This window comes from Cyanistes caeruleus, chromosome 6 (assembly GCF_971803275.1).
Source record: "Cyanistes caeruleus chromosome 6, bCyaCae1.hap1.1, whole genome shotgun sequence".
In the NCBI taxonomy this organism is placed as follows: domain Eukaryota; kingdom Metazoa; phylum Chordata; class Aves; order Passeriformes; family Paridae; genus Cyanistes; species Cyanistes caeruleus.
Genome location: NC_141706.1, coordinates 48361011 through 48385657, shown reverse-complemented (window position 1 = coordinate 48385657; position 24647 = coordinate 48361011). Strand labels below are relative to the sequence as shown.

General features: G+C 38.7%; 1 protein-coding gene across 8 annotated transcripts in view; it reads right to left on the bottom strand.

The window, feature by feature from the left end:
- Positions 1-24647, bottom strand: part of NRXN3 (neurexin 3) — a 972437-nt gene that overhangs the window by 11971 nt on the left and 935819 nt on the right. For 4 of the 8 annotated variants that reach the window (XM_086893498.1, XM_086893500.1, XM_086893502.1 and 1 more), the window contains one exon: positions 23607-23682. In XM_086893498.1, the coding sequence (XP_086749624.1) occupies positions 23607-23682 (76 nt within the window). Of the gene's footprint in view, positions 1-23597; positions 23683-24647 lie in introns of all 8 variants that reach the window. The other 4 variants (XM_086893497.1, XM_086893499.1, XM_086893501.1 and 1 more) reach the window with 1 other exon arrangement.

Here is a 24647-nt window from a genome sequence, read left to right as displayed (position 1 = left end):
TTCTTGCTTGAAGGATTGAGCTGATAGCCAGTGTTTTCAAATGAAAAAAATCCATGTATCAACAGGGAAACAATTATACAAAAATCCCCTCTTTCAGTGACTTCAATGATAAAGTTTTATTATACTATTTTTTGTGTTCAAGTTGCATTTTAAAGGAAAATTAAAAAACTGAAGGTAATGCACATTTCTCTCTCGCTCTGTGTGTGTGGTGCTAAAGAGCAATATGAAAGATGGATGCTAAATTAGGATCTGGGGCTGTACTACTGTACCCAGGTTCATGCTAACATCTGGAACTTCCATGTCTTTTACTGCTCTAGTCACAAAAACATAGAATTACAGAATATGCTGAGATGAAAGGGACCCACAAAGATTATCAAAGTCCAACTCGTGGCCCTGCACAGCACCATCCCCAAGATGAGTCTCACCAGGCACCCGAGAGCATTGTATAAACACTCGAGCTCTGTCAGGTTGGTGCTGTGACCACTTCCCTGGGGAGCCTGTTCCAGTGCCCAACCACCCTCTGGGTGAAGAACCTTCTTCTAATATCCAACCTAAACCTTCCCTGACACAGTTTCATGTCCTCGTGCTCCATTAAAGCTGACAGTTTCCCTCTTCACTAACACACTGAATCCCATGTTGTCTGAGTTCTGTCCACTGCAACACAACTCTGGTTCTTCCTGCTTGTACTAGCTCCCAAAACAACCTGTTAATTCTTGCATGCTTTTAACCTTTCACAGTGTTTTTCAGACATCCAGCCAAACGAATGCTGCACACCACAAGTAACAAATAGCTTATAGATTAACAGGACTAATTACTAAGTTTCAAATCAAACCCTCTTCTCTACACTCAACTAAGAATAAAAATCTGTTCCTGTGATTCCCATCAGCTATCCACACTAATTTAAACTGCAAGAGAAGTGTATTGAATTAGCTGGTCCAATGCAAAACACAGAGATAAGAAGAGCCTAAGAATATAAATTAGTTATATCACTTCCCTTGCACCAGCTGTTTGTACTGGTAGAAAGCTCTCTCAATTCTTAAGCCCACGGGCACATCTGAAGCTTAGAAATAAAAAAGCAATCCGTAGTAAGAATATCTATATGAGAATGACTGGCAAAGTCCCACATGCTGTTCTGTTTGGGTTTGTGTGTAAGAGTTAATTAGTGCGGCTTCTTTATAGCAATGAGCTAAAAAACTATCATCAGAAATGAAAGCACATTTATAGCTCTGAGAGCTAAGGAAATCATAGGGCTAAAGTGCTACAGCAGTAAAGAATTTTTCAGGTGTTTGCCATAAGCTTATTATCTTTTCACAGTCCTCCAAATCAAAGAGTATTTGATGCTTCCAGTGCTAAGCAGCCCAGCCAGTATCACTGGCCTGAAAGCATTCTTCCCATGCATCTCTAAACGGTCTCTTTCTCCAGGGAGAAAGATCTGATGTGGTTTTTTTTTTTTTTGAAAGACTGAAGATTGATATTTGTAGTCAGCCCAGCTAAGGCTTCTTTTTTTTTATGTAAAGCCAAACTTATTTAATCCTAGAAGTCAGTTAAACTGAAAAAAGACTTTCTGAAGGGATTTTGCAACCAAAACCCAGATTCTCATACTGACAAACTCAGCAGCAGTGTCATCCAATAATTTGAGTAGGAGCAGGAATAGTTTACTGTCTTCGGTCTAAACACACGTACCAAAAGTTTTCTGCATATTTATGGAATACTAAAACATACATAATTTTCTGCAAATCCACAAATATAGAGCAGTAAGGCTTTATTAGTATCTCATCCTTTCTTCAGTATACAGCTCTGAAGCAGACAGGTAAAAATACATGTCATCAGGTTGTCCAAATGCTAGTAAATACTTCATGACTTCTGCATATCTTCTCAGTAGCAGTATCCTAAGAAGTCATACGCTGTTGGACAGGTTAGATCAATGGGCTAAGATAAACAGTAGGAGGTTCAACAAGGCCAAGTTCTGGGTCCTGCACTTGGCTCACAACAACCTGAGGCAGTGCCACAGGATGGAGAGTGGCTGGAAAGCTGCCCAGGAGAAAAGGACCTGAGGGATGCTGGCCAACAGCTGCTGAACATGAGCCAGTGTGTGCCCAGGTGGGCAAGAAGGCAAATGGCATCCTGGGCTGTGTCAGAAATAGTGTGGCCAGCGGGGCCAGGGCAGTGATTGTCTCCCTGTGCTGGTGAGGCCACACTGTGCTCAGTTTTAGGCCCCTCACTGCAAGAAAGACACTGAAGTGCTGGGACATGTCCCAAGAACAGAAACAAAGCTGGTGAAGGGTCTGAAAAGTCCTACAAAGAGTGGCTGAGTGAGCTGAAATCGTTAAGCGTGGAGACAAGGAGGCTAAGGTGAGAGTTTACCACTCTCTACAACTACCTGAAAGGAGGTTGTGTACTTCAGAAGCAGGCTGAACCCTTTTTTAGTGCAATATTTTTAATCACTTGTATACTAGGCTACATTTTCCATTACTGTTGAAAGTTCCTATAAAGTAATTTAATTAATCCCAGAACAGCATAAGCACATTACATTTTCAAAGTCTGCAGCTAATCCAGCTGCAAGTAACTTAGTGGATGGAACTTCCTCCCTTACTTTGTGAGATGAGAACCCAAAGCATAGTAGAATCACTGGTAAAAGGTTTCTCTTGCAATGAACATAAACTTATTTTCTGAAGGAAAAGTAGTGATTCTAGTCCTGCCCTCAATAACACCCTCTTCTTATAGTATTTCCTATTCCTGTTATAGACATAAATATGTGCTGGGAAGAACCTGTGTTTGCAGCTTGTACCCAGAGATACATAGTGTGCTTTTTATCTTGGGGTTGTAAATAAAATAAAGGAAAGAAAATCCACGCAAAGACGTGTTGTCCACTTCTTGGATGGCTAAAAAATCCAGGAACATCCCAGGCATTACTTATGTCTCTGGAAGACATTCAAGATCTAAAGTATTCCACTTTAGAAGTCTCCACTGATGAAGCTACCCCTTATTCTTAAGGGTACATGGGAACCAGTACAACCATAGACCTTTAACAGTGTACACACAGTACCAAGGGGAGTGTTGAACAAGCTTGAGAAAAGACCAGGGGTGTTACTGTGTAAATTGGACTATACAAACATGGTGATGAATTCCAACTAACAACAATACACCATTTCCTTGGTAATTGTACCAAGCTAAATAGTGTAATTACTGTGCAGAAATAATTTTCAGCATTGTGAAGATCAGGTCTTTGTAAAATGTAGAGTGAAGAGAGTTTAGAGTGTGATGGTTGGGAAGAGGCTTATTCCAGTAGGCTTTGAACAAGATTAATTTACCTGCACCTTCATAGCTAAACTTATTTATTTTATTAATCAGAGGGCATGATAAGGTTTCTTATAGGGCATGATTTATTCTATCTACTAAGTTTGAGCAATTTTAAGTTCCCTCCTAGAGTAATTGGGGTGTAAGAGTTAAGAATTGAAATGACCTATTCAAGCACATATTAAAAAACTGCACTAAATCAGGGATTAATAAACTCATATTCCAAATGATGGAAGCAGTACAGCCCTGTTCACAATATTATTTTTCTCATGTTACAAGAAGCCTTCGGAAGTCCAGAACTGAGTCCTAGGACTATGGGACTTCAATCTCCTCTTCAGACAAAAACAAGGCAAAATAGTCCTCAGAATTAATACAAGGACTGCCCCACAGCCATCCTAGAAGGCTAGCCCAAGTTGTCCATCAGTAAAATGAGCTGATGCTGCATACGCTAAGGCTTTAATCCCCAGTAACCTGTAAAGGGAAAATGCTACATAGGAAACTGTTACTGATGAGAAGTTCACTACCAAGTAGACTGATGACAGCTTCTACAAAATTACCACTGGGAAGTGCTCTAGAAAACTCTAGGTAGAAACCCTGATAATCTGTAGACATAAACAGAATCCCAACTGTTCCACTGGAAAGGGAAAATGGAGTGCCAAGCTTTTGAGCAGTATGTTAGGTGTTGTTCTCTCACACCACTTCAGACAATGTGAGATGCTCTTTCCTTTTGATTTTAATGATGTTTAAAAGCACTGGAATCCCCTTGAGATCTCAGGCAGAGGTGTTTGGAGACAGAATGGCAAATGCCCATTAATCCATGCTTTGATGTCAATTCTCCTACTAGGCAGCACTTGTAACTGCATCAGACATACAATAGAGCTAACTAACATATGAGCTATCTAGCTCTGAAGCACTGCAGGGGGAATCCTTTGTATAGGAGCTTTCAACATGTGAGCTAGTTCTGTCTATCATTTAGAAAAGACAAGAGGGGACGGTGCTGTGACTCAGGCATTTGGGAATAGATTTTTGGCAGGGCTTCTTGTTTGTTTGTTTTTATAGGCAAGTTTAATACTAGCCATGAAGAGCAGGAGCATAAAGAGAGGGTGCTGTTTTTGCAAATTTTCTTTTGAAAGTTCAGGATTACAGAAATGGAAGGCTGCTGCAGGCAAGTTTGAATCCTCTTTTTCAACATCGTGAATGACTGGAATAAATTCTACTATGATTAAGAAGCCAACGCTTTAAGCTGTTTATCAGAGGTTGCATTACAGCAAGAAAGTGGCTGGGAAGGGTATTTGCTCTGTTTTCATAAAGGATTGGATTAGAAGAGAAACAGATTTCATTCCAAAAGTTAACTTAGTTTTGTATTGATGATATTAGTATCTGGGGCCCCAACATAAGAAGGACCTGGTGAAGCAAGTCCAGAGGATGGTCATGGAGGTGAAGGCTGGAGCTTATTTTCTGTGAAGACAGGCTGAAAGAGCTGGAGCTGTTCAGCTTGGAGAAGAAAAGGCTCCAGGGACACCTTATAGAACCTCTTTCCAGTACCTAAAAGGGCTCTACAAGAAAGCTGGAGAGGGACTTTTTATAAGGGTATGTAGTGATAGGACAACAGCTTCAAAATAAAACAAAGCATGTTTAAATTAGGTATTAGGAGGAAGTTCTTTATGTGACAGTGGTGAGGTACTGGAACAGGTTTCTCAGAGAAACCTGTCCCATCCCTGGAAATGTTCAAGGCCAAACTGGATGGAGCCCTGAGCAAGCTGGTTTAGTGGAAGGCATGCCTGCCCCTGGTGAAGAGCTTGAGCTAGATATTTGAGGTCCCTCCCAACCCAAACAATTCTATGATTCTATGCTATGATAATTGTATCTATGTCAGAACCACAAGTAAAGCCACTATGTCCATGAATAAAGCTGAGGAAATGGACACCAAAATTCTTCAGGTCCATACAGACTTTTTAAACAAAAATTCAGGATGATCGCTTTTTTCTATTCATTAATTTGGCTTACCTCATTAGTAAGCTTGGCATTCTTTCTCCCTCATCTTCACACCATGATAAGATAATGTATATCCCACTATCCCAAAAGCCTGTTTTCTTTATTAAAGAAGTTGAAGCACTACCTTTCAAAATGGATGGAGAAGGGGGATGGGGATGGATGTGGGGTATTGTGTGTATTTTTTTTTAAAAAAACCCAACAGTTAATATTCATAGATCAAGCCAGGTCAGATTGTTGTGGAATCACTGTTTAAAGTGATATATAGTCATACATTTGAGTATGTTTTCCATATTATTGCTTACTTTATTACCTGAAGTATTTACATTTAAATTTCAGGGTCATTGTTAGAAAATCAACTGAAAAATGACTGCATTAACCATCGTGTCTGAGCTTCATGGTTTAATAATTCTCAGGAGTATAAAAATCATGAATACCTGTGAAATGAAAGTTAACTGCAGATCAAGTCTAATAGGATGGAAAGTTAATTAAAAGAAGCTAAAAAAATCTTATCATATTAGGCTTTCCTCTGCTGTGAAGTAAGACATTGTATGGTTAGATTTTAATAGGAAAGACTATTACTTTCTCACAGACTCTAATTTCCTTTATCTGTATGAGCCACAAAATTTTCTCATGCAGAATTATTTTTCTGATGAATTCATTATTCCTATTCATATTCTTAGTCTAATTGATGGTCTTAAGCACAATAAAAAAGAGATGGAGCTGGAAACATGATGTTAATAGAACAAACACTATTTGAGCAATTCTGCTATTGGCAGACTTCAGCTTTGAACTTTGTGAATGAAACAAAAAGGTGTTCAAATTCTAACCTTATTGCCCTGTGATTTACTGCCTTATTAGGGTATTAATGATCTGGGCACTGTTTTGAAGTTAGAAGAAATGTTTCACCTTCAAAAGACTCATTATAGCCACTTGAGCCCGTTGCTTGGCTTCTGAAAAGGATATTAAATGAGGACACATGCACCAATATTATACTGAAGAAGAACTGGCAGATTTGACTGTTATTTCCAGTGCCTAAATAATTCTTGCTAGTCTTTCATGGTAAATTTAAGTTTAATGCAAAGTGGCTTCTTTTCACAACCTTCCAAGGCATTGAATTATTCATCAAAATGGAAGCATGCCAGAAGCCAAATTATAAGTCGTTCTATTGCTTTCTTGTAGCTCCATCACAATTCCTTATTATTGTCTTATTTCATTGTCTGGTAATTTAGTAGTGGTAACCTCAGCTGAAAAATACTGAGAAAGGCAAGCAAGTGGCAATTCAAACACACAACTACAAAAAGCAGAATTCAGCACAGGAGCACTAAGCTTTGAGATTAGATGACAGCTGTATGTGCTCTGTCTTCATAGGTAGGGAGGCAGAACATGGAGTTAACTGGAAAAAACACTTAATTTCTGATCTTTCCACAGCTTCACTCAAAAAAATACATTCCACTTCAGCACTCTACCATGGTATTTCCTGCTTATTATGTCTCAGTGGATGATTTTCCAACATGAAAAATATCTACTTCCAACTCTACAGATATTCTTCATACCAACTTGCTGCCAACCCAAGCTGAGAGATGAGTTTGGGTCTCCTATTACCACTCAAAAGGAAAGAGTGTAGGTTAAGGTATGTCACTTTATTGGGAACGGCGAGAAGAATGACACAGACTCTCTTGTGGAGTCGAACTGGAAAATTTCTCTTTGTTTATTGCCTCAGATCTTTTTTATAGACCGATATGTGAAAGTACAGAAAAGTAAAACTCTTATTGGTTAGTGAACTAACACATCACCATCATTGGTCAGTGGGGTTCACCACCCCTTGGCCTTCTCCTGCAAGAAGACAAGGAACAGACAAACAGCAACTGCAAGGCTGTTTTCTGTCTCTGAGGGTTGTTTTAATTCCTCCTTATTAATTCCCAGGCCACTTTCTCAGGCAAGACTGAGAAAGCTATGTGGCCTGCTATTCCAGAGGCACCATGTTCCCTGCTTCACAGTTAGCATCCATAAAGGTATGTACTTAGCAACCTTGTAGCTACCCTATTGCCTTCAGTGATCTTACAGAAATATGACCGACTGAACTTTTCAATTGAGCGTAGGTAAATGACTCCACAGGAAAAGTGAGGGCCAGATTGGAACCCATCCCCTAACCCCAGCGCTGCACGGACTTCACAGGGACCATCAGGATACAAAACCGTAAAAGTCAGTGGACTGTTCTATAAAACCAAACAGATCAGTGAAAAGGAGGAAACACTTTCTGTTTTCTCATCTATGGCATTCAGGTATAGTTATGGGTGAAATTATTCCTTTAGTTTAAACAAATATGGCTTTTAATAATGAAAAAAACAATTTTATTCAGAAATATTTCCTCTCCTTTATTAATGCAATTCTTCTTTTAAACTCAGCAGTAGTTTATCTTCCTTCCACCTCTGCAACTGTTGCATGCCCTACAAATAATTTCCTCCCTGCATTGCTCCATGTTTCTCTTGACTACAGCTTGTTAGTGAGACACCTAAGGAAGCATCCTTTTAACATCTCTGATTATATTTATAAAAAGCAGACAATAGCATTCGTCACTCTTACTAAAGGTCTGAAAAGCTTCTTTTTAATGCCTGAAAAACATATGTCAAATCTGAGATAAGCAATGCCACTGAAGAACTGCATTTCTGGTCAAGCACCTTACCTGACATATAGGGCTGGGTGCTCTGTTAGATAAGATCAAGAAGATCCGTAACGCTATCAAGTGAAGAAATAAAAATGCAAGTAGCAATGGATTACTTTAAAGACAGAAAAAAGCAAAAGGAGGGTTTATCCCTGCTCCCTTCAAGAATATTAATGAGCAGAATACAGATGCACCAGCTGGGCTCAAAAAAGCAAGTGAAAGTCAGAAGCTTCCTGATCTCAGAAAACCAACAGGCATTCCTTATGTATTCATACAGCGTAGAATAAAGGAGAGCATTGTAATGAAATACAGTAAAAAATGTAGATGATACGCACCTTATGAAAACAAGCTGTTGTATTTGACAGCTGAGCTTTGAAATACTCCAGCTAAAGTCTCTCCTCTCTGTTAAATCATGTGGACTTTATTTCCAGCCTGTGATTTAAGGTCTAGCTAACACAATATAGTAATTTTTTCCCACATATAACCATGGGAATTTAGCCCTAATACTATAAACTGCTAAATACTTTCTACTGTCATTAATCTCAAGTCACTCAGCATCTCATCAGGCTGCCAGTTTTTCCAGCCATGTGGTTAATGTAATTAGCAAACATGCATGCACATGCATATGTACAGGAATCTACACAATTTCTTTACATTTTTTTACTATGAAAGTATTGAATTTTCATCCAAATTCCAAACTGCTATAGAGATCCAAGTGCTGACACCTTCCTTTCCCAAAAGAAAAATTAATATCCCGTTCACAAATGCTGTGGACGAAAGCTTTGGAAGAGAGTTATAAAACAAGTGAGGAATGCAGCAGAAAATTTCTGCTTTTGGTAATTTAAGCCTATTACCAAATTCAGTCTCCCAGGAATTCCTTGTACATACAATTGGGGTTTTTTTTCTATATATACTATGAATTACCTAATCCATTCTTTCTGATCTAATGTTCAGTTATGGCAAACAAACTTTTGAAACTTAAGAGCATGATTTTCTACCCACCTGCAGCAGTTTTACACTGATAATGCTTATATGCATTATTGCTAACTTACACTAGCAGTAAAGGAGAGGTACAGCATGTGCATCATTTCTTACAGTGGAATCAGAGAAACCTAAAATATGACATGCAGTCTATCTCCTGGGGACAGGATATTACCAGCACTCTGTTTTCACATCTAAGGTATTCGCTAGAAATATATGAAATCTGTAATTCCATTATGTAACTGAACAATACTTACAGGTTTTTCATATTTATTTACTATATACTACATATGTATAAATATGTTTAAACATATATTTTCTTTTCTTTTTCTTTGCTTTCTCTTTCCAGCACCTTTCCTAATGCTCCAGTCAGAGACGTAAAGCTCAAATTTATTGGATTTTATAAAAGGAAACTGTATTTTCCATCCCTTAATCCTTGCAAAGAATCTCCTTCCTCCACACCAGTTCCCTATGCTTATTAAGCTTCCCAGCTACATTCAGAACTCAGCGCTGTATAAGCAGAGGCGTCACTGTAATGGAGCAGAGAGATAACAGTGCCTCTCTACTCGGCTTTGTCAGTACTACCCCTGAAATTATATGTACAGTTCTATGCATTTCGTTACCAGAATGAAACAGCACAAGACAATGCAAAAGAGAAAACCGATAAAGAACTGCTGTTCAACAAGGAACAACAATCATTGCTCTAAGCTGATGCCTAAAATCTTTGCCTTCACTGCAGATAGCTTCATCATCTTGGTTTGCACTTGCTGAAATCTCCCTTGAATTAGAAAATTGATGTAATATGACACACACAGTAAAAGCTGTCATTGCTCTAACATGGCTAGATCCCCAGAAAAATGACCTCCTCATTTGTGTATCTGTTGAAAGACTTAAGAAATCTGTAGGATCAAAATACAACTATTGTTTAAAAGTGGAGGCGAGATTAACTAAGGTTGGAAACTGAAAGAAGAATTAAGAATCCAAGGTCTTATTTCAAGTTCTGCCATTCAGATAAACCTTAAGGGCCCAGTCTACAAAAGGATTAACTCTCTCTTGACGGCGTATAAATCCAAAATTTAGATCTTAGAAGCAAATGTTCAACTGCTCTAATATCCACAAAGCTCCCCTTAGCTGCTAGAAAAATTATGGCAATATAGCTATAAAATTTTGTTGGGGCTATTGGACAATCACATATAAAGCCATCCCCGGGATATAACTACTAAAATCCATTTAAAATAAGCATCTTGAATGTGCAGCTGTCATCAGAGATTAAATGCCAATAAAGTACAATAAACAATATTGCTTGAATAGGGATTTTAAGGCTAAAGCCATAGGTGTCAATAGCAATTGATTTTCTGAAGGCCATCAAAAATCTGGGCCTTCACAAAATGTCTGCTATTAGAGTAGTCCAAATGGCTTTGACCTGACTTGCTGCTTACACTCCTAATTAATTAGCTTCAATGAAATGTAAGCAAATTTAGTTTGGAAAAAGAAACAAAACTGTTCAATTTCCTCAGGACACTTTAAACATTTCATGTGAATACAGGGTTCTTACATGAGGCACGCCGAGCCTGGCAGGTCTTAAGTGTTTCTTAAACTATCTGAATTGGGAGCTTATGTTTGGACACTTGCCACCTACGAGACAGGTCAGCAGAAAACTTGCAGCTTGTCAAGAGGAAGGAAAGGTTATCTGAGAGGCACAGGAAAAAAGTCACCAGGAGAATAAAAAAACTACTGGTTCAATAGTAAATGAGGTATAGATGACTGGAATTCATTTTTCCTATACTATCACATCTTGGTGTGTGCTGAAGACAGCACTACCAGAACACTCATTCTTCAGCAGAGAACTGCGTAAATCCTTTTTGCAGAGGAGGCGAGATCGGGAAAAAACTGCTGTACTAGGATTGCCTGCTCTCCTTGCATGGAGGAAGAATTACTAGCAGAGTGAGTTAGACACACAAATAGCTGCTTTCATCTTTCAACAATCCCGTTATTAGAATAGAGGTGCTGCAGGCACAACATCTGCAGTTTGTTTTACCATCTGTTTCTAAAAATACCATCTCAGTGAAGGAGACTTCTTTCCTGTCTCTCAAAATAATTTTTGTTTGCTTTTTCTTTCCAAGGGAAAAGTGATGGATTTGGAAAACAGCATATGTGGGAAAGATCACTCAGCTTCAGGGGTGGACTTTGCCATTGCTATTCAAAACACAATGAAAAGCTGTGAACAAAACAACTGAAAATTTTGAAATATACTGGCTCAACTCTTTTGATAAATGTAATCAAAGGGTTTAGTCTTCTAATATAACTCATACAGAGATAGTGACAGATGTTTCCTATGGAGGAAAGTATGGTTTAATGTTCTGGGGAACCTAATGGGGGAGAAGAGAAATTGAAAAACTGAAAAACATTATAAGAAACTCCGAATTTATTTACAGGTGAAGTTTACTAGTCATATTTTCAGAAATCAGAAAAGGGGACAGAAGAAGTTCCCATAAAATACTTCAAAACTTAAGCTTACTTTGTTTCATAATTACAGATTTTGTTAGAATGGAATTTTCACTTTCTTTAAAGCACCAATTTCAAAATGCAAAACAAATAATCAAACCCAGCATTTTAGGGGTCAAGGAACCTTTTCCTGTTTTGGATATGACACAGACAGCTCAGAAGAGACTAGATGGAAGCCCTGCAGTACTTTGACAGAACCAAATCTTAATTTTTTACTAAAAAAGAACTAATCATTAATATCTTCAACTACTTTTCAGTCTCTGAATTCCTTTGGGGCTTATTTGGCATGTTTAAGCATGTGAAGCAAAGGGTATGAGAGAGTCAAATGTTAGAGGTTAAAGACCCAAACAATTGGCCATTTGCAAAAGCAGCAGGTGCTTTGCTGAGGCCAGATTTGCACCCCCACACCGAAGGGGCAGAGGAGATTTTTGGGTTTGTGGTAGCAAAAGTTCTGATCTGCATAAGAACAGCCCCACTGCCAAGAGGGGCCTTTCACCAGGGGACTGCATATGGTCCCCAATGTCCCAGGGAACGCCACCCATCAGCCACGGGAATACGGGCAGATCGGGTAGTACGGCCAGTTTACTGAACAAAAGAGCACTTTATTCTGTTTCAGATACATACATACTCCCACTGCACTTTCTCTCCAGCCAAACCTTTTTAATCCTCTCCACAGGCCTCTGAGAGTCCCCAGAACGCTGGCAGAGGTAAATGATTCAAACCTCACCAAAGACACTTCCCTGCTGTGAGTTCAGATGCGTGACAGGGATCCTCTGTTTCAGACTGTGCTCAGATCTCAAACCTGAGTCACACTTGCCCTCGCTCACAAAACACCTCCCCCAAAATGATGGGATGTACTCGCAGCTTTCTGAGTTATACAAAAGCCAAAGAGTTGAACTAACAGAACATAGCAGAAGCATGAGAAAGGGCAAGATAAAATCTATTTGTTCCACATTTGCTTATAAAGATCCTAAACAAGTTTATTCTACTATTTCAGTTCCCCAATATGCTTTTTTAAGCCAGAACATAAACATGGCATTAACAGATGTACAAATACACATACATGTACAGAGAGAGAGTGTGTGTGCACGTTCTGCAATATATTTATCATCCCCGTCTTAGCACTAAAGAAATTAGAATACAGGAGAACCATGGATTCTAGGGGAAATACTGGTCTCCAGGCACTCCACAGTAGACTTTTTACTGAATGAAGAGAGGTCAGAAGAAGAGAATAAAATTATATTTTGACACATTAGAAAATAATGTGAACTATTTACAGGACTACTTTTGCTCTTTTCATTGGTCAAATACAAAATTGATGATCACCCCAAGATTTCAGCAGAGAAATCAGTAGTTGCTAAAACTAGTATCTAAAATCTGTCATACTAGTTTCAGTAGTAGGGAAAAATCCTGAATTATGGACATATATTAAAAAAAAAAAAGGCTCAAAGTTGCTTTGCATTTCTGCTGTTCCTTAAAGACAGAGCAACATTTCTCCCTTTTGTAATGCCTCTGACATTTATTGTTCTGACACAGATGGAGTGAAACCAGTGGAGATAAAATTTGGGGCATTTTCTTGTTGCTGTAAAAGAAGCTAATTTTGAGATTTTGTACGTTAGTTTGTAAAATAGTTGTAGTTTCTCTTGAATGTCCAAAGAGGAGCTGATGATCCTTCTAACACCACCCCATGGGGCCAAAGAACTTTAGCTTTTATGAGACTCAGCAAAAGCAGAAAAAGAAGGTCCTTGATGATGGCTCTTTTGCAAGGTTTTAATAATGCATTTATTTGTGCAAAGATCAAATGGATTCTCAAGTTAATAGACATCTGAGATTTCAGATCAAGCCAGTCTAATTTGTTTTTATTTTGTTTTTTTGCTTCCATGCCTTATTTCCAAACTGGTATGGTCTTTGTCATCTGCTCCTTACAGACCATATAAGATAAGTAGTATTAATGAAATACTACACATCCCCTAGGAATTGTGATCTCCCACTTCTTACACTTGGGAGAAAGCACTGATTTCTACAACTTGTAAATAAAAAGTTGGAACTGAAACAGAAAGGCAGAATGAAGACAAATTAACAACCCCTTTGATGTAATTATAAACTTTGGTTTCTCATGATTCTACCTGGGTTGAAAATAGAACAGGTCTTCCTTCTCTACTGAGGTATCATTCTAGGTGTTATAGTTCATGTGAACATCAGTACCTTTGAGCTTCTAGTACATAAGGCTATGTGCCTAGGTCTAAGCATGATGACCAAAATAAATTTGTAAGAAAAACCTTTAGAAGCAAAAACCTATCTCTGTCCCTAGTATCTGTAAAAGCTCAACATGATTTCTCTCTAACAGACATTACTTATCTTTTAGAAATCAGATACTTTCTTCTTGTTTAAAGGTAACTAATCAGTTGCTATAGACATTTAAGGTTCCAATAAACAAACATTTGCTTTCGATGCAAAATCTGTTTCTGAGTCATGTGCTAGCTCCTCTCTTCCACTGAATGTGTCATTGGCTATTTTTATTTTCTTTCCCATATATTTTATGAAGCTGAAAATCAAAGCTAACAGGGACAAAAAGCAAGTCGCAGCAGGTTGAAAATATCATATCTTAGTATTTTAGACATGTGTCAGCTTGATAACATAGGCACAGCACTAGAGGGATTGCCAGAATGTGACAGTGCACATGGCTTTGAGTTTAGAGAACACGCTTTAAAAAAAGACTGGAAGGCAGCAAGGGCAAGGTAGCCAGACTGTGGGGCTGATTCTGATCTTTCCTATCTTAAATGCAGAACTGGGGAAACTTACACCAGCTAAGTCAGTCTGGAGAAACTGTTAAGTTTTTAAAGGAAAATTCTACGAGGATGCAGGTCCAAGTGATGGAAGTGCTGATATTTCAGATCTGTATATTGCTGTCCACTCATGACATTAATTTATGTAGACTGAGCATGGTTCATACCAATGTGTGTGTTAATTCTAGAGGGAAAAGTGATATTTAATGAAAATAATTTCACACCAATGACCCCTGACATTAAAATACTTGACTTTTGTATCCCTCACTATATTCTCTCTGCATTAGCAGACTAGGAATTGTACCTACTATACAAAAATATGTGATAATGTTACTTCTCAGAGTAAGCGAAGATAGCATGTAGTAGTAAAACCTTAACAATGACAGTTTATTTTCACATTTCTGGTAGGAAGCAGTACAGAATCATTTTGGGGTATTGAAGAGTAATTTGCACCTGAATATCAAAGTCCATTAAAACAGTAATTAAATCTCCTTTCCCTTCATCTTTGCCTCATTTAGCTAGAAATAGTTCATTTACCCTGCCTTACAGGTAGGCAAATGAACATTATACATACAGTCACAGAAGGAATCAGCAGCAGAACTCCCAGTTCTACTCCAGAAGACTCCAGGGGTGCTACACCAGAGTTCAGGCTTTTTATTCTTGGCTTAAACTACTGAACTCTCAGCTCTTCCCCTTGCTCAGTGACAAATGTCACAAAAGCTGAAGCCAGCAGCCTGCCCCGAGACAGCAAACAAAAATAAGAACTAACTATTTCTAGTGCCAGATATCCATGTATAACGTTACTGGGGTAAAACAGAGCACAATGGGATCTTTCACAGCATCTCCTGCACTTGAGGGAGCCCCTTGCCCCTGCAGAAGGCTGGTCACAGGCACACCAGAGGCTTCATAAGGCAAACAGAAGTCACCATTCAGTGGGACACAGCAGCTTTATCACAGCCTGGAGGTTACTGTCCTGATGCTGGACGCTTGATTGTCACATTACTCCAGTCTGAAGGTTACCCTGAACTTCATGATGCAGGGGGCTAAAACTCCAATTGTTCTGCTCCAATAAGCTGTCCTAAAAAATTGGTTTCTTTTGCTGTTCGCCTCGTAACAGGACTGTTCTGGTCTCTCTGCCAGAGGGCAGTATTACACAAAACTACAAGCTTGTTGATTACAATATAATTTTATAAGCAGTTGCTTTACTTAAGCAATTGCCAAGAAAAAGCTTTAGATTCAGTAGGAATTACTAGTTATGAAAAACACATGAGATCTAAAATCTAAACCAAGTCAGCTTTAAATATTGATTAATTTTCTATTGTTATAAGTACACTCAGTATTTTTACTCATATTACATAAGAATTAAGAAAACTAAACTGAGCATAAATCATTGGTTCCCACCAGTGAAAGAAAAGCGATCTTTTTAATTCTCTGCAAGTACAGAAAACATATCTTGCGTAAGTTAAATGAAATAATTGAATAATTCCATGTTAGAAACCTGAACATATCCCATCACTTCCCTCTTCTGGTGACACTTAGCCTAAAAAGGTATTATATCATGGTCCTGTGAGAAAAGTTCACAGATTTCAACATCTTCTCTTCAGAACAAATGAATTCCTACAAAAACCCTGGAATTTTAGCTAGGCTAAAGGTAGGTGTAAGTATGCTTTTTGTGATGTCGTGAACATTGTCTGCATAAAAACTGTCTGCCTTTTCCTCCACTAACTTGAGCTGATCCACTGATGCCAGCTGATGTATCCTAATGCACTGAAGCTTCCTGTGCCATTAATGTAGCTAGTACATTCACGAAGAACTGAATTAAAGTATCAGGAAATGAACCACTGGACAAGCCAAACTACATTTTTCCTAAATAGTGTTTCTAGCCTAAGCAGATGCTTGAAAACTCAGCTTGTTTTCCTCTGCTTTACGCATTATTGCACATTTATGATGCATATGGAAGAAGACACCCCAGATGCGATTCCAGAATTGTGTTCAAGTCCTACAAGTAAACATCAGCAAGCCAGTTTTCACCAGCATCAGGAAGAGGCAGACATCACACACTGACAGACAGAAGAATGACCCCACAGAGTGAAGACACACTACTCTTAGAAATCCTAGGTACATCCTAGACTTTTGCCTGCTAACTACAAACTAGGAACTGTGGATTTTTAGAATACATTCACACAGATATCCTTTCATCTGCACATGCATGCTGATATTCCTTTTCCAAGACTGCCTTTTATTAAAACTTCTAGGTACATCCCATTTAACACACAGCCCGAATCCTGTGTGGCGTCGTCTGGTGCCTAAAGCACAGATAGCAGGAATTCTTACCCTAAGACATCAGCATGTACACACAAATCCCTTAAGAAGCTGTATAAGAAGTCACTTTAGCATTATGCCAGTAAACCACTTCTAAGAGTGAAATGATAACAGAGTTTGAAAACTGCTGAAAACAGACCAGCTGCAAACTTGGTCTCAGGAAGCTCTGCGGACATACTGCAACATCCATCTGAAGCCTTGGGGAGACACTCAGAACGTCATTCAAAGCTTGGTGCCTCTTTGCGGACCTCCCTCGGGTAGGTGAGGAAGGGAGGAGGGGAAGGGAAGGGGATGAGGGATGACGGAGCGCCGAGGAGCTAAACACCAGCTTACGAACAGAGAACAGAATCACATAACAACACGGGACCAATGGACCTCCAAGACACAGTGACAAGACAGATGGACACAAACAAGACGCAAAATCACTACTGAGAAATAAAAAAAAGCAAAGAAACCCCATTAAAAAAATAGATCTATAACTCCAAGGCTGCAAGAAACAGCCAAGGGTACTGGCATAACTCTTCCAAAAAGAATAAATTATAATATAAATAAAAATTAAAATTAAAACAATATCCCCCCCAACTCATACACTACAGACTTGCTCGGTTAGCCTGAATGCATAGCTCTGATGGAACATACAATGGTGTCATCACAGCCCATGCACCGGTTAATGAAGGCCATGGTTAGTTACATCAGCTAAACTACAGCATGCCAGAAAAATGATCTTGCACTGACCCAGAAATAAAAGATACGACAGACACTCTGCATTGCAATAAAATTCTTTTTATGCCATCTGCAGTTTCTAGGGCTCTTTACATTGGAAGAGTTTTTCCTGGGAATATGCAGGGTAAAGGGGAGGGCTTTTTTCTTCTGGGTGGTTTTTTTTCTCTGAACTCAATTGAAAAAAGAAAAGGAAAAGGGAAAAAAGCAGGATAGAGACTTTGCAGAAGTTTAAAAAAGTAGGAAAATAAAAATAAAGGAGGAAGGGGTAATACTCTTCATTCTTTTGCACACAACTTTCTTGGGATGTCCAAAAATGTGGATTTCTTGAGGATGGCAAGAAAAGATTTTGTTGCCTTTATTGGTTTGCAGATCTATATCTCATTCTTGAGATGATTAAATCATTATTTTGTTGGAAGAACTCCAAAAATATAAATTGAGAATTACAGCGATGATTTTAAAAATTAAAAAATAGCAATATGGCACGATTACGAGCCAAAAAAAAAGAAAAAAAAGAAAAAAAAAGAGAAAGAAATATAAAAGAAACTAAAATATTAATCACCAAAAATTCATGCGGCACAAGATGAGGTGAAACGACAGAAAATGTTCTTCAAATATATACAATGTATATATCTATCTATATATACACGGAGTATGTGTGTATATATCGATTGATATACCTGTATAATTTTTTTGTTCTCCCTGCCCCACCCTACCCCGAGGCTAATTGGTAGATGAAATTATCAATTAAAAGTAAAGAAATAAATAAAAGGAAGAAAAAAAAAAATCTAACAAAAAATAAATTAACGTGCTTTTTCACCAAGAAATAACAATATCATGCATCTGTCCACACCAGCGGATGCCAGGGTTAGATGAAGGCATGAATTTCTGTGTAAACATGTGATTGAATGATAGGGGCTACTGCTGATATTGGTCATTTATTACTTTAGCATATAGATATATATGCACACTGTATATATAGTGCATATATAGATAAAATATCCTCATGGGTGGGGCCTTTGGAGATTACATAGATAGAAAGACCAAAATGCTGAAAACTAATCTCAGTATTCCTAATGTAAAAATAATAATAAAAAAAATCAAAACCAAAAAGAAAACAAAACTTCCTGTAAGTCATCTGCATGATTGCAAAACTTGTTCATTTGATTTTGTTTTGGCTGTAAGATTGTAGCTAGGAAATTCCATCAAACAAGTGATGCTGTTACACCCTGGGAAGTGTTGTGGATGAACCCCTGTCCTTTGGGTCCACGTGGTATTCAGCTGATGGGATGGGAAGTTTATTTCTCTGAGTACTCAGAGGCATGCACACAACTTTAAAAGGCACTTCTTATTTACAACACGAGAAATGGGCAAACATTCCTGCTTGTCAGAGTGAAAGACTGGGGGTAATGAGCACTGGATTGTGTGGGGGTGTTCCTGTTAGGAGAACAATGAGAATTCCCAAGGTGCTTTGGGAAGGTTGATGCAGTTATGGAGGAGAACAGCCAAATCAACACTTCTTTCGGTTTCTTCAGTGAAGTCTTCACTTTCAGCATATTGGTTTTTGTACTGTGCTGGCTGTTTTGGAAGACAGATTATGCTCGTTTTCTGCAAATAAATCTCAGACCCAGGCAGCCTGCAGGTGGATGGCTACAGGCCAGTAAATTGTAGATATAGAGAGCGTATCTGTTGGATATGTGCCTCCTGTGAGTAAGTGCACAAAACACTACGTAACTTCCAATGCAAAGAACTGTAGATTTTGGCATACCCACTGCTGTGCCCAGTCCCCCACCACCAAGGCTTACAAGTCTGATTAGACAATGACAGCCTTAACATATATGAAGCCTTTTGGGAAACACAGAGTAAATTTCCCTGGGGGTGGACAAAAAAGATCACATAGGAAATTGATGTGCTGATAGGAAAGGAAAACTTGCAGCTGCATCAGGGAAGAAACACAGGATGTGTCAAGCCAGGGAATAAGGATTAAGCCCTACAGACCATTTCAAGAGGCTGCATTCTGGGCATCAGGCTAATTGATGTGTGTTTGGGTCTCACTGTTTGGAGTAGTCCAAGGAGCAGCCTGGGCTATGATCCCAGCCAGGTGCCTGGCCACCAGCATCCAGCCTGCCAGAGCTCCACTAATGGACATCCTTAACAGGAATGAGAACAATGGCCTGAGGAGACAGCAACAGCTGACAAGAAAGCGTAATTATCATCCTCAAGGCTCTGAAATCTCAGTAAGATCAGATTGTAAGGGTGCTCCTCATTTCACTGAAAAGAGAGAAATGCTATCTTTCTTCACAGTGCTTCCTAGTCGTTCCTTGTCAGAAAAGATGTGTTCCTTACAAATCCTACATTCTCTGAGAGCAGCTGAGTGACCAAAAAACCACCACAGAGCGTGCTCTAAAGCATAGGCTCAGGACCTTGGCTTGAGTTTTAAGGAACTTGAATATTTGAGCCCTGTATCTCTCTGGAGCAGGCCAGAAGACAGTCCTGTACTCCTACCAGAGAAAAGCATCGTGTTTTGGCACAGAAGAATATAAGTTTTTTGGCCATGTACAGGGACAAGCAACATTTTCATAGAGATAAAAGAGGATCTTCTCTTGACTTAATGCTTCTTAAGGGCAGATGAACAGGTTTTTTCCCCCCTGTATCATTTAGATTAAGCTTTCTGGGAGATATAAAGATCTAAGGGTATCTAGGCTTGTCTGCAATAAGATGAATAGGGGGAAATTTCTGTCCCTGAACCTGTAATGGTTTCTTTCGCATTACATAAAATACAAGGGGGTTTTGGATCCACAGCTGTCATTGCCATCACTTAGAATAATTCCTTACATATACATTGTGTCTACAGCTGGTGTTTATAAGCTACCTCACTCAGAACAGGTCCAGTGACAGCTCCTGTTTTTTAAATGAAATTTTATATCAAAATTCCAAAAGAAATCACTTTTGGAAGGGGGGCACAAAGTGTTAGCCAGCCTGCTACAGTGAATGTTTCAAGCCAGCCTGGAAAATCCTGAAGGGAACAGAGTTAGGGAATCACCTTCACACTGTCTTTTTTTAAAGAGACACAAGTGTTCAGATGCAGATCATATGTGCATGAGGTTCAGGTCTTAGATTCAACCATCAGTCAGAGTTAAGTGGCAATAAGACTGTGCCAAATGGTTCTTACATGATATTTAACCTCAAAGAGGACACAGTTTTCAGTCTCTGAGTACACCAAAAACAAAGGCTTCTAAACACTATGTAGAGTACTGCCTCTGATTCAGGACCAAGACCAAAGTAGTATCTCTACATATGGGATTTGATTCTGACCCATATGAAATCTAAAAACTTCTGATTTGCAGGGAAATATTCCGTGCTGCCCTTGTCTTGGCTATTGCACAGCAGGTTCACAGTGATGTGTATCATATCTCACAGCTGCAGCAGTGAGTCCAGTAACCTTTACATTACTAGACCATGGCACTGAGGGTGATGGAAGGCCAAATTTGGCAGAAACTCAAGAGCTTTAAAAGCTACACATTATCAGAGCAACAAAAAGAAGACTGTGCTGGGTTAGGTCATTTAATTTTCAGCCTGCTGTAAAAGGGATCAAGCAAGGCAGTAGGCAGCGACCTGTCAACAGAACAGGATGAAGCAATTTCAAATGAGCCTAATTTAAAAAAAAAACCCCAACATTAAGCTTTAAAAAAAATCTGAAGCCACACACTAGAAAACACAAGCAAGATAATCTGGATCTTTTCTCTCTACAATGTACATATTTAAATACCAGATCTTGGCGTGTGGCCAGAATTCTCACTTGGCTGGTGGAGTGTAAAGGCAAACATATCTGCTCAGCCAAGCCAGCACTACTGGATTTTGATAAGCCGGCTCAGATTGCTTTAGTGCTCCAGAGCAGAATGGGCTGAGTGAGTGCTTTGATACAGGCTGTATTGCAGACACTGGATGCACTGAGAATGCAGACAATAAGACAGATAAACAAAATGAGAAGCCTCATAAACCTGCTACTTTTCCTTCTTATTATGATGGAATGAGTTAAGCTTATGCAAAAAAGACCTGCATATTCCTCCTCCTTCTGGCAATTCTGTACACCAGCACCTCTGAGAGCAGAAAAACTCAAAATCTGGAAGTGCAGATTTCATCAGCAAGGACCATCTGGGAGACTTATTTTTACATATAATCAAGCTAACTTTTGTTCTCAATGTCATAGTAATTCCCTAGAAAAGAATCAGATTTCAGTGGCTTATGTGGGCCACCTTCCTATGCAAGAAGAGTAGGGTGCAATAAAAATACTGGGTGAAATTTGCAAGAGCGTCTAGTAGTTTAGGAGAGAACCTTCAGCAGATTTTCAGTGAATCATATTATTTTACACAGCAGATATTCAAACGTCTGTAGGCACTTGTATCTGCCAACTGTAATGCTTAGCAGGATTTTCAAAAGCAAGTAATTTTTACAAATCCAGTTTGTACCTGTTTGTAGCATTAGATTTCTAACTGTGTCAGGAAGGAGGTATTTTTAGTCTGGAAATGTTGCTGTACAGCACTATGAAATTTCATGCTAAACATGCTGCTTTACCAAATTTCTACTCAAACTTTGATTTTTCCACTGGCAGCACAAGCTGAAAATATTGCTGTTACAATTGCTGCTGAAATTATTGTAATTTTTGAAACAGAAATTTACTAGAGGAGGAGTCTGATAAAGACATCATTTTGTCCTTTAATTTAAATACATGGCAATCAGAATGTAAATTAAAAAATGAAGTCTTCACATGTTAGTGAAGCTTTAATGAAGTGACTTCATTTATTTGCATAGTTGCAGTACCTTTGTCCTTGTAACATAATCCTATTAATCTCATGCCTCACTTTTATTACAATCACTGTGCTGGCATTTCATTACTACCTTTATTTAAACTCTCAGTACCCACATTGTTTATACTTCAAAATCTAGTAATATTTGCTTTTCTTACAGATGTGGAGTAAAAAAATCCATGGAAATCTGTGAAAAAAAGAGCTGGGAAGTAGGCTGAGCTACTTGTTACCAATAGTCTGTGTCACTGCCTTCACTGCCATCACAGGGATGTCAAGAGTTTGGAGTGGAAGTTCCCAGCTACAATACAATGCCAATCTCAGGTTACAACAGGACCAAGTTCTACTAAAAATGCAGGTACACCATGACGAATTGAAAAGAAATGTGAAAGCACTAGCCTTGGGTGAATTTTTATGTTATTATTGTATTACTCAAATAGCTTCAGGAAATTAGAAACAGAACATTTATAATACTTTCTTGGTATTTTTTGTAAGGAAAAAAAAAAATCATCCCAAATAAAACAAAGCAAAAACAAACAAAACAAAGCCAAACAAAAGAACGCCCTCAAACTATTTATATGTTTCACTTTTAAGGACAAAATTCTAACCAAGCTTTCTCTTTTTCTTTTAAATGTACACAGAAATTCGATGATGTCTGTTCTCTATTTTAGAAATGCTTAACTCATGGCAAGCCTCAAAAAAGAAGACTTGAAAAAGCCTGTAAGAAATAAAATAGACTGCAGTTGCCTGCTGGATACCACATAATATATCTCACCAGAAAGAAAAGCCATCAATTTATCAAAATGTATCTGAAAGGGAGAAGTTGAGTCAGTTCCACATGGCCAGTCCTTCTGACTCTTTAATGGATACATTTTGAAGCATCACTGCAGATAACAAGGCAAGAATTACTACTAATTTTGTTGTGTTAAAACTATCTTTTGGGACTCCCCAATTTCTTTGGGGTCACAGGAAACAAAATTAGTATAAACACATTACCATGTTAACTGTGCTCAAAATCCCATGGACAAATGTATCCCTTAACATCCATCTTCAGAGTAATTAAGAAAGATTAAACATTGCTAATAACTGATTTTTATTTCACTTTTGTTTCACTTCTGTTTTCAAATGTTCACCCTCTCCACTTCATAAATCTTCATTATTTGTCACATTCCATATTGATTTTTTCCTACTGTGTTAGTAAAGTAACATCTAGAAATATGTGAAATATTAATTAGCTGGAATCACTTTCAGAAAGTTTGCCTTTCCATGCGAACAACTTTATATAAACCAAATAGTGACTAGATATCAGTGTTTTGCTGTTGCCAAGTCCATGGGATCTGATGCTTGGCTGTATAGTTTCTTATTTTATATACAGTGTATATATACATGAGTGTATATATATATACATATACACACACATATATACATATATAATTATATATGTATACATTCACACACATATAAAATATATGTATGCATTGTTTTTTGCAAATGAAATCAGAAAGCAAGCAAAACACAACTGACCTGACTTACCTGTACTGGGCTCACAGTCAATGAAATCTTCATCATCACTGGAACATTCAGCTGATGAAACGATGTCATCTGTTGTCTGGCATGCAAAGGAAAGGAACAAAAGAAAACAAAAGTAAGATAATTGAAAGTCAAGAAGCTATTACTCAGGCAGCTAAATATCCAAGGGGGAAAAAACAGGTTTCACAATTGTAACTTTTAAAATATTTAAGTTGTACCAAGCACCCCGTATATGCCTGTGTAAATGTGTCCTCCACTGAGCTGCAGTCTCCTGTCGAAGAGATAGTGCCTATCCTGTGCTGTTGAATATCTCAAGTGTGCACAGGTGCTGTGCACCTGCCTGGCTGTTCAGGGCAGCAAGTGGATCAGACTGATGCTGTTGAATGAAGTACAGTGGGCTACAAAGCCTGCTTGCCTGGCAAACTGCCCTCCAACAGCCACTGCAGATGGGTCTGCTTGGGAGGAGGCTGGGCTCCTCTCTAAGTACCAGTATCATGCAGGGGCAGTCAGAAGGCACCTCCTGAGAGACTTACCATGTGAGGCATGTTCACACTGAACATGCTTTCTGCAAAGAAAAATATACAAGATAGACCCAGATAACACACGTCACTCAGACAGCCAGCAGTACTCATTGCTGTGTCTGATGCACCACTCTGAGGCAGACATAATTCCAGCTCTGTTAATGCACCTCTTGGGTTGGGAATCTGGTGTTTACCCAGATGCTAAATATCACTTGTTGCATGATGAGGAACTGCTGCATGTGTCAGGCTTGCAACATCACCTCCTTGCTTAGCAAGTGACCAGCAATGTGGATGCACTAGGTTGACCAGCTGTAAAGACTGATTCTGAAAGGGTTAAACCAAACTGTGACCATTCACAACCATTACAGGTTTCATCACAGTCCTTTGCATTTCCAGCTGATGATGCTTTCCTTTTTTTTGATTTTCATTTTTAGTATTTTTTCTTTCTGTGTGTGTACTGCTCTAATTAATGAGCAGCATGTACTGCAGCATGTTAGAGAGACGTGTACTGGTGTCTCTTCCC